The sequence below is a fragment of the Labeo rohita genome, chromosome 22 (assembly GCF_022985175.1).
Source record: "Labeo rohita strain BAU-BD-2019 chromosome 22, IGBB_LRoh.1.0, whole genome shotgun sequence".
Classification (NCBI taxonomy): domain Eukaryota; kingdom Metazoa; phylum Chordata; class Actinopteri; order Cypriniformes; family Cyprinidae; genus Labeo; species Labeo rohita.
Window position 1 is genome coordinate 17,553,138 of NC_066890.1, and position 11,870 is coordinate 17,565,007.

General features: G+C 36.7%; 1 protein-coding gene across 1 annotated transcript in view; it reads right to left on the reverse strand.

The window, feature by feature from the left end:
- The window catches only part of dock3 (dedicator of cytokinesis 3), a 234,618-nt gene that overhangs the window by 157,352 nt on the left and 65,396 nt on the right, over nucleotides 1–11,870 (reverse strand). Inside the window, 1 exon segment of the mRNA XM_051094211.1 lies at nucleotides 8,344–8,384. Coding sequence (XP_050950168.1) covers nucleotides 8,344–8,384 — 41 coding nt within the window.

The following is an 11,870-nucleotide window of genomic DNA, read 5'->3' on the forward strand; positions in this document are numbered from 1 at the left end:
AAAAGTGACATAATTGTAGCATGTGAATGAAAACTGTGTAATTTAGCAAAAGAAAAAAAAAAGGATTATGGACAAAATGCTCTGGAAAAGCTGTCATTATATCGCAAGTGTGTTTTGTCTATTTGTCAGTACTTTTAGTCAAGAACCAACTACACAGGCCTTCAGAAATCTTCACCCGCATGTCAATCAATTGTATGCCATATTGTTTGGCTCACTGTGTGTTGTCTGTGCTAATCTTGCAGGCTTTTTGTTTTCTTGTCTTTAAGACGGCTTAATATGTCATGTCTTCAGATGATGTGCGGTCGGGCAGCATTCAAACTGAATTAAGGTTAGACATCATCACAATTAGACAGCAACACCAAGGTCATGGGTTCAATTCCCAGGAAATGCATCAACTGATCAAATGTATACCTTGAGTACTTGGATAAAACTGGCTTGCAAACACATAAATGTAACTGTAACGCAGCTAAATGATATGATGGTTATAAATGATATGATAGTTGTAATGGTTATTTATCAATTTATCACAATTATAGTAAGCCAGCATAAGTCTTCTAAACGAAACAGTCAATTCAATCTGACTTCTGAATCATCTAGTCTTTACTTCTCAGCATTTCTCTCTGATGAGTAAATCCATAAATAATGGCAAACAAATCTGCCTGTGATTGAATGATTTGACCTCTTCTCAAGTTAAATTTTCTCTCTCTTTCTTTCTACTCTCGTTTTCATCAGCAGAAAGCGGTTCGAGACACATTTGTGATGCTCCCCTGTGGGTTCTGGGGTGTCAGTGTGTAGGCTGACCAGAGTGGGTGGAAAATTTCTGATGAAAATAATTGATCGAGGGAGAGAGGCAAAGAGATTTAAAATAGTGAGGGCAGAGTAAAGCCAAACAAACAATTACTCACCACGCAAGCAAACACTCACAGGACGTAGCAGAGCTCAAATACCTGTTTAAAGAATTGTGTAGAGTCTTGTAAATGACTAAATAATTGTACTGTAATGAGATTACAAATTATAACAAACAACTTCTCGACAGCATCTGTGATATTTTGGACATTGCCTCTGTGTTGTTCTGTTAGAACATATATTTTTACAAATTTGCAATTTACATCAAACATCATTCTTTAAACAAATGTGTTTTCTTGCTGCATAATGAAAAAAAAAAAAAAAAAAGAATGGTTTAAGTTCAAATTTGTGTTACAGAGCAAAGTTTTGTGTTGCAGTTTTGTTTGTTTGTTACAAACTGTGCAATTTACACCAAAATTTGTTCTGGAAACAAATGTGTCAGCACTTCTTGATGCAAAAATGAGTTTGCAAACATTATTTTTACAGTTTATGTAAAAATGGTTTCATGAACAATTAAAACTAAAACTCATATTTGCGCTGCACAACAAGAACAAGTTTAAGAATGATTTTACAAACCAAAATTTGTTCTGTAAACAAATGTGTTAAAATAAAAAAAAATAAAATAAAAATAAAAATTTAAAAATTAAAAAAATAAAAATAAAAATCACAGTAAGGGTTTTATGAATAAGCAAATTCTGAACAAAATTCTGAACAAATTAAGTGAGAAAGTGTGAATAAAATGTGAAAGAAAGCATGAAAGAAAGTGCAAAAGTGTGAAAGAAAGTCAGAAAGTGCGGAAGTGTGAATGTGCAAAAGTACAAAAGAAAGAAAGAAAGAAAAGGAAAATAATAGTTTTACAAATTTTACAATTTACTCCAAAAATTGTTCTGTAAACAAATGTGTCGGCACTGCAAGATGCAACAATTCATGGCAAAAAAATAAAAAATCAAATTTTTTTAAAAGGTTGTGTGTTGCAACATTTTATGTAAGAATGGTTTTATGAACAATTTAAACTAAAATGTTTATATTAGGAGGAATAAGGGGGAATTTATGAAAAATGTAAACACAAATTCAAAGTGTGTGTAAGAATAGTTTTATGAACTTTACGTAAGTTTATGTAAGAACTGTTTTTTGATCTTTACAATTTACACAAAAATTTGTTTTGCAAACAAATTGTTTTTTAACACTGCATGATGCAACATTTTATGTAAGAATGGTTTTATGAACAATTTAAACAAAAATGTATATTTGTGCTAGACAAAGAGACAGTTTGCCTCAGAATGTTTTACAAGCTGTACCATTTACACCAAAATTTGTTCTGTAAAATATATTCGGCACGGCATGGATAATTTATCCAAAAATTATTTTACAAACATTTTACGCAGAAATTTGTTCTGTAAAAAAATGGTGTAAAACATTTGTAAAATTATGTAAAAATGGATTCTTGAAAATTTGTGTTCTGTGTAAGATGTAAGAATTGTTTTATGAATTTTACAACTGACACCTTGATCTGTTCTGTAAACAAATGTATTCTAATGCTGAATGATGTAACAATGTACGTAAGAATGAATTTATGAATCGTTTAAGCAAAAATTCATATTGTAAACAAATGTGTTTCAAAGTATTTTTAACAAACATTTTATGCAGAAATTTGTTCTGCAAGTGATGTAAACCAGTTGATGTAAAAATGGGATCATAATTTATTTTTTTTGATAAACAAATTTGTTGGTACTGTGAAATGCAACCATTTATGATTTTTTTGTTTCTTTTATATATACACACACACACAGAATTTTGTTTTGTACATAAATGTTGTAAGATGGTTTACGTAAATATTATTCTAAAAAGTCGTATTTGTTCTGTACAATGAAACGGTTTACATATGAATTGTTTTATGATCTTTACAATTTACACAAAAAACTGATTTTGTTAACATGTTTAAATTTTTTTTTACAAACATTTAATGCAGAAATTTATTCTGCAAGTGACGTAAAACAGCTGATGCAAAAACAGGATTATTAAAAATTTAATTGTGTGTTCTGTGTAAGATGTAAGAATTGTTTTGTTCTGTAATCAAATGTATTTTAATGTTTCATGATGCAACAATGTACACAATGATGAATTTACAAACAATTCAAACAAAACTTCATATTTGTGCTATACAAAACAAGATGGTTTATGTAAAAATAGTAAATGTTCATAAAAAAAAAAAAAAAATGTTGAACAATTTAACCCTGTAACTGTCACCGTCCCCCCAGTGGGATGCCTAAGTTTACTTCACCATATCACAAACAAATCCTAATCCAATCATGAACAACTATATATCGTAAGGTCTAAGACTCTAAATAGATATTTCACCATATTTTTGTGTTACAAATTATGTAGGAAAAGTAATAGGTTAATATATGTCAAGAGTGCAACTTAAAAAATCTACATCATAACATGAGTTCTGACCTTTGGTGAAAAAACTTTCTTCATTGCCTTTTTTCCCTATCACGCTTTAGATATAAGAAATTATATATCAGTTCAAAAATTAAAATCTCAAAATTCATCCTTTGAAAGGCATTTTAAAATTAGACATTGCATTACCACAAAAAATGTACATCAAAATCATATTACAAAATGTTTTAATTCATGAATTATACAAAATTAAGTCTGGATTTTTATGTCTGTGTTCAAAAATGGGAGTGACAGTTAATGGGTTAAAGCAAAATTCATATTTCTGCTATACAGCAAAACTTTACTAACTAAAACAACTACTAACTTTACACTAAAATTAATTCTGTAAACAGAACAGTGCTGTATGATGCAACAATTTACGCAGGAATGATTCTACTTTGTGTCTCAAATAAGAAACATGTTGGAAATTTGAAGTTTTTAACTTTCATACGACTGTAAAAATCCATTTTTTAACAGGGAAAAAGCAGGAATTCTGAGCAGTTTGGGTGGCAAGATTTCCTTGCAGCTCCAGGTAATGGCATGAGTTTCCCACCTCATTCACACTGTGAGTACAACCCTGTGGTTCTCACAGCGCAGGCTTGGCACATGAATTCAGGAACAGGTGCCAGCCCAGTGTCACCTCTACAGAAGATTAGCAAGGATTGACCGTGGAGCGCACCGCTCAGGACTGTGCATACAGTGGGCATTGCGGGCATCTCCGGCGGGCACTTTGAGGTCTTGCCACGTGGCATGCACACACACAGTGAACACAAAGGCGGCCCTGTGGATTCTCACCTCGAGTAAAGTGTCAACTGGCATGCAGCGTGACACACCTGCGCCGAACGGATGGCCAAAATCAGCTACATGCAACAATGTCCATGTTTAGAAGTTCATAGTGAGTAAAACATATTAATTCAATAGCAGATATGATATGTAAGCTATGTACAGAGTTATAGTCCAATCCACATCTTAATTTGGTAAAGTAGATGAGTGTGCTCACATCAAAACAACACTCCTGTTCATTCAAACGTGTGATTTCTAAAGCATTTTCCCTGAAGCTCTTTGTCTATGATGGTTTGGATGAGGGCTTCTTCGTAGTTTAGTCATAGTTCTGTAAAGGTCACCGTATGCATAAAACTTTTCAGCTGTCCTTTGCAAGGTGAACTTTACTCACACAAAAGAAAATTGTTGGGAAATGTCAGCTACTAGATATGGATCTGTCAACATATGGCTGAATGTGACATATATTTGACTAGTGCTATCTGATAATAAGACTTGAGACTGCTACACACTTTATGCCATAAAAAAATGTGGTGATTCTGCCGCAGTATAGACCATTTTCAGCAACAAATAAGCTCAACACGGCGCCCGCAGTAATACCTGCCTGTGTGTTTGTGCCCCTGAAGAAAACAGCTGCGGCGAACAAGATCTAAGTCACTTTAAAGCTCCATCCTCCTCCTCTCATCCTGAGAAAATCTGTCTTTTGGGAGAAATATTTGCAGTACGCCCTGTCCTTGTCTCAACCTGGCTTGTGAGGTCAGGGAAAGCAGGATAACAAGCACAATCTTGCCTATGAAGTGGATATTAGCTACTCGCTGCTACTTTCAAATAGATGTCATAGTTAGTGTCTAAGTATATTTCAAAACATGTCCTCAGATAATGCTAAAATCAGCAGAATAGAGTCAAAAACACACTGAATGAATAAGATTCTGATGTAGAACTTTCTTATTTATGCAGTGAATGAGATTCATGGCTGCAGGCAAAATAATTTTACATTTAACGTCAAATAAAGTAAAAAGTAGCACTGCGTTTCACATGATGCGGCAGTTCACACAAAAGTGGTTTTTGTGAAAAATATGCACAGAAATTTGTTTTGTGAACAAATGTGTTTGCGCAAGAAAGGTTTTGCAAAACATTTGCATCAAAATTTGCTGTAATGAAGTGTGGTTTTACAGATGTTTTGTACAGAAATTAGTTTCTTAAATGTGTTTGTGCTGCATCATGTAACGATTTAGGTACTATGGTTTTGAACGAACAATTTACATAGGAATTATTTCTGTAAAAGAATTGTTTGCCACTCCACGATGAGGAAGTGATTTTATAAATGATTTGCACAAAAATGTGTTCTATAAACAAATGTGTCATACCAATGTGTTTGTTTTGACGATGCAGCAATTTAGGCTAGAAAGTTTTTTGCGAACAATTCACAAACCTATTTGTTTTCTGGACTAATTTGTTGGCACTGCATGATGCGTAAATTACAGAAATTTTGCTCTTAAATTTATCTTTAAATAATAAATAGGTTAAAAAAATGTAGGTGAATGTTTCACAAATGTGTCGATGCATGATGTGACGGTTTACACAACAATGGTTTTGTGCAAAATTTGCACTGAAATTAGCTTGAAACAAGTATGTTTGTGCTGCATGATGCCCTAATTTAGTTTCTGTGAACAGTTTGCACAAAAATTTGTTCTGTAAATAAATTTGTTGGCACCGCACGGTCTGTCAATCTAAGCAAAGTTTCTTGAACGAATGTGTTTGTGCTGCATTATGTAACGTACTGTATGTAGTTTACGTACTATGGTTTTTATGAACAATTTACACAGAAATTCATTCTGTAAACGAATACCTTGACACGCCATAATGATGAAATAAAGTTCACATAAAAATTTGTTCTATAAATAAATTTGTTGGCACTGCACCGTCAATTTAAGCAAAGTTTAACCCAAAAATTGTTTCTGGAACAAATGTGTTTATAAACGCAACATTTTTGTTTTTGGGGGATGGGGGTCCAGGGGGGTCCGAAAAGCAGTCAGTATCTGGTGTGACCACTGTTTGCCTCACAGAGTGCAACACATCTCCTTCGCATAGAGTTGATCAGGTTGTTGATTGTGGCCTGTGGAATGTTGGTCCACTCCTCTTCAAAAGCTGTGTGAAGTTGCTGGATATTGGCAGGAACTGGAACACGTTGCAGAGCATCCCAAATATGCTCAATGGGTGAGTATGCTGGCCATGCAAGAACTGGGATGTTTTCAGCTTCCAGGAACTGTGTACAGATCCTTGCAACATGGGGCCTTGCATTATCATGCTGCAACATGAGGTGATAGTCGTGGATGAATGGCACAACAATGGGCCTCTCGTCACGGTATCGCTGTGCATTCAAAATGCCATCAATAAAATGCACCACTGTTCGTTGTCCATAACATATGCCTGCCCATACCATAACCCCACCGCCACCATGGGCCACTCGATCCACAACGTTGACATCAGCAAACCGCTCACCCACACAACGCCATACACGCTGTCTGCCATCTGCCCTGTACAGTGAAAACCGGGATTTATCCGTGAAGAGAACACCTCTCCAAAGTGCCAGACGCCATCGAATGTGAGCATTTGCCCATTCAAGTCGGTTACGATGACCCCGTTGAGGACGATGAGCATGCAGATAAGCTTCCCTGAGATGGTTTCTGACAGTTTGTGCAGAAATTCTTTGGTATTGCAAACTGATTGTTGCAGAAGCTGTCCGGGTGGCTGGTCTCAGACGATCTAGGAGGTGAAGATGCTGGATGTGGAGGTCCTGGGCTGGTGTGGTTACACGTGGTCTGCGGTTGTGAGGCCAGTTGGATGTACTGCCAAATTCTCTGAAACGCCTTTGGAGGCGGCTTATGGTAGAGAAATGAACATTCAATTCACAGGCAACAGCTCTGTTGGACATTCCTGCAGTCAGCATGCCAATTGCACGCTTCCTCAAAACTTGCGACATCTGTGGCATTGTGCTGTGTGATAAAACTGCACATTTTATTGTGGCCAGCCTAAGGCACACCTGTGCAATAACCATGCTGTCTTATCAGCATCTTGATATGCCACACCTGTGAGGTAGATGGATTATCTCGGCAAAGGTGAAGTGCTCACTAACACAGATTTAGACAGTTTTGTGAACAATATTTGAGAGAAATAGGCCTTTTGTGTACATAGAAAAAGTCTTAGATCTTTTAGTTCAGCTCATGAAAAATGGGGGCAAAAACAAAAGTGTTGCATTTATAATTTTGGTCAGTGTACATTGTTTGACGCAAGAATGATGTTTTTATAAATATTACACTTTATTTGCTCTGTTTTATTTTGTGAAACCTTACTATGTATATGAAATAACCATTTTATAAAAGCAATAAGCCCAATGAAGCCATGGTTTACAGTGAATTTAAAACAGCTAAGGCTTCACGTCATGCCTAACAAAGCACGTTAGCTGTTATAAATTCACTGCAAACCACGGCTTCTTGGGGCGTATTGCTTTATTTTATCTATATCGTTACGTGACATTTGATTCAATCCAAAATTGCAATTTATACTTAAATTTCGGCACCTGGAATTAGACAATGTTAAAATAAAACCTTATCCAGAGACAAATATTTGTATCCTTTGTTGTCCCTTATGTCCTTTATTGTCTATTCCTACTGATATGTCTTCTTTAAATGGTATTCACAACCAACAACCGATTTTACATACATTTCTGGAGTATTTTAGCAAGGCTGCATTACCTAACAACAGTATAGCCCACACTGCCTCTGAGCAATGTAGAGAGAGTCCTTTGCTGTTAAAATTTAGAAAGATCACGAATACATATTTCCAACCAGTCAAAGGCTATTTATTGTAAAATGCACATATTGATTTCATTTTGTAACACACAAAACAAGTCAACCGACTTTCTGTAAATAAGAGAACTGTTTCAAGGTAAGCAGATATTATGGGTTTCGTTTTTGTCTGGGAGTCAGTGTCTCATTCAGTGAAATTATATAGGGATATCAATTTATAGGAATTTAACTGTTTTATAGAAAATACATGGATGCATTTTATAACTTGCGTTTAGCACTGTTTTTCCCTACTTTCCATGGCCGTATCAGAACAAGCATGGGTCACGACCTACCAGCCGAAAACCACAGTTCAACAGATCTTTTGTTTACTTGACATTCAAACAGGGTCACTGCAGATGAACATGGAAACAAACTGCACACCAGATGGATTGTAAAAACCATACTGAGTATGAAAAATGAATCAGTTTACCTTGATTGTGGGTTTCTTGGTGGAAAATCCTCTGTACCATCCTGTAATAGACAAAATACAAATGTTAATAGAGAAACACTGAAAAATTATAATAATGATAAATAAATTACCCCCAAATTGGACTGACATTTATAAAAGAAACATCTGACGTAACCAGTATGGAATAACCATAAAACATCACAGGCATTCAGTAAATGTGTCCAGAGGAAATGCAGACCTCCCTATGGTCAAAAGATATATTTAAAGTGCATGCGAGTGCATTTTACTCAAGCGGGTGTCCTGGCCCATGTAGTTTTGTAATATGCACCCATGAAATATATATCCAAATGTCAGTTCTTTTTGTCAATATACCAAACTGTATGCTGCATGCACAGACACACTTGACTTTTTGACTCTGAAAAAGTACTTCACTGCATCCCTAATGCATCCAATCGCATTTTCACAGCAACTATGCCGTGTTGAAGGCCATATCTTTTAGATGAGGTGGAACATAAAGACTGGAACTTACAGTACACTAAGGTCTGGGCCATCAATTTCACTGGCTGATGTCCAGAACATCTCAAAAATATTCTGCCTCCCAGCAGATTCACCACACTGCTGCAGAACCCCACCGACATCATAATAAGCTTTCAGTCCATAATAAATGAGCTCAAAACATTCAAATCTCAAGTCTCTGCACAGTATGTCACCTTATTAATACAGTAAGAAAGCCAGCTGTTAGCAACACTAGCCGCATAAAGGGCTACATAACGACACATTTAATCACAACTAAAGAGTCGTCTAGAGAAAAAACACTTCTTTTTTTCTACACTGCTTGTTCAGCAAGGTTTTTTATAACCTTTTCAAACTTTTTAATGATGAAGATGAGGAGCATACATTTTTGATGTGTTGAAATACTTACACTCATTGGTTGATTTCCCAGAACAGCATAAACACTGAGGGAAATTCAAAACATCACTCTGTTTGTTTGATCATTCTGTCCAGTCCAGCATAGCAACAAGCTCAACCAATGGCGTGAATTTAGGGCGGGACTATCTGACCAATGACAAATAAGAGGTGTGTTCAGGAAATCTGTTTGAAAACTGTTTGAAAACAATTTACAATTCTTTCTGGTCAAATTGCACTATATAAATCGTATTACAGCAAAAAGAAGTAAAACTATGCAGTCATAAGATTTTGATATCAAAAAAGTGAATTATTTAGCTAAGCAAATAAACTGAAATAAAACATGGAAATAAAATGTATTTTAAGCTAATTGCTACTTTACTGTGGGTAAAAACACTAAACATGTAAAGGAGATACAACAAATACTGCAGGGAACAAATTAACTGTAATATAACGTTAAGTGTACAACAAAAAAGGAGTATAATTTCACAAAATATTGCAAATACATGCATTTCTGTCTGTTTTCTCACACTGTAAAAAAAAAAATTAGCCTTTGACACATCATCTACCAAATTATTCCTTGGCTTTTCTCTGCTTGAGTATTTCTCACTTAATTAGAGCATAAATAACTGGTGCCTCCCCTAAAGCTAAATCATTAGCTATTAGCAAAGACCTATTATGGCAAAAAAAATTCAGCAACAGCATCCCTGACTAATATCAATCCCTTTCTGAAGAAAAATGAGACAAAGCTGGTGCTCCGGATGGTTTCCAGGGTGTTGCTATGCAGTTGCTAAGGTATCTTGAGTGATGTAAGCATGTTGCTATGCCAGTAGGTGCTCTGGGTTGATGCCAGGGTGTTGCTATGCAGTAACTAAGGTATACTGAGTGATGTGTGCATGTTGTTATGCCAAAAGGTGCTCTGGGTGGTTCCTATGGTGTTGCTATGCAGTTGCTAAGATGTCTTCAGTGATGTTGGCATGTTGCTATGCTGATACCACAGTGTTCTGGATGGTTACCAGGGTGTTGTTATGCAGCTGATAAAGTGTTTTGAGTGATGTTAGCTTTCTGCTATGTCAATAGGTGTCCTGGGTGGTTGCCAGGGTGTTGGTTTGCAGTTGCTAAGGTGTCTTAAATGATGTTAACATGTTTTTATGCCAAACAGTTGTTGTGGGTGGATGCTAGGGTGTTGCTATGCACTTGCTAGGTTGCCTTGAATGATGTTAGCATGTTGTTATGCCAATAGGTGTTTTGGGTGGTTGCCAGGGTGTTGCTATGCAGTTGATAAGGTGTCTTGAATGATGTTGGCATGTTGCTATGCTGATACTAGTGTGTTCTTGATGATTACCAGGGTGTTGCTATGCAGTTGATAAGGTGTCTTGAGTGATGTTACAATGTTGTTATGCCAAAAGGTGTTCTGGGTGGTCCCCATGGTGTTGCTATGCAGTTGCTAAGATGTCTTCAGTGATGTTGGCATGTTGCTATGCTGATACCACAGTGTTCTGGATGGTTACCAGGGTGTTGCTATGCAGCTGATAAAGTGTTTTGAGTGATGTTAGCTTTCTGCTATGTCAATAGGTGTCCTGGGTGGTTGTCAGGGTGTTGGTATGCAGTTGCTAAGGTGTCTTGAGTGATGTTAACATGTTGTTATGCCAAACAGTTGTTGTGGGTGGTTGCTAGGGTGTTGCTATGCACTAGCTAGGGTGTCTTCAGTGATGTTAGCATGTTGTTATGCCAATAGGTGTTTTGGGTGGTTGCCAGGGTGTTGCTATGCAGTTGCTAAGGTTTCTTGAATGATGTTAGCATGTTGTTATGCCAATAGTTGTTCAGTTAAATAATGCTGAGTAATGTTGGCATGTTGTTGTGCTAAATACAACAGTGTTCTGGATGGTTGCCATGGTGTTGCTATGCAGTTGTTAAGGTGTCTTGAATGATGTTAGCATGTTGTTATGCCAATAGGTGTTTTGGGTGGTTGCCAGGGTGTTGCTATGCAGTTGCTAAGGTTTCTTGAATGATGTTAGCATGTTGTTATGCCAATAGTTGTTCAGTTAAATAATGCTGAGTAATGTTGGCATGTTGTTGTGCTAAATACTATAGTGTTCTGGGTCGTTGCCAGGTTATTGCCATGCAGTTTGTTAAGGTGTCTTGAGTAATGTTAGCATGTTGCTATGCCAGCACAAGTTCTTAATGGTTGCCAGGGTGTTGCTATGCAGTTGCAATGGTGTCTTGAGGGATGTAAGCATGTTGCTATGGCAGTAGGTGTTCTTGGTGGTTGCCCAGAGTGTTGCGATCCAGTAGCTAAGGTGTCTTGACTGACAATACCATGTTGTTATGCTGATACTAGGGTGCTCTGGGTGGCTGTCAGGGTGTTGTTAAGCAGTAGATAATGTGTCTTAAGTGATGTAACCATGTTACCATGCCAGCACTAGGGTGTTCCAAATGGTTGCCAGGGTGTTACCATGCAGCAGCTAAGATGTCTTGAGTAATGTCAAAACGTTGCTATGCCAATAGCTGTTATTGGTGGTTGCCAGGGTGTTGCTATGCAGTTGCTTAGGTGTCTGGAATGATGTTAGTATGTTGTTATGCCAATAGGCGTTCTGGGTCATTGCCAGGTTAATGCCATGCAGTTTGTTAAGGTGTCTTGA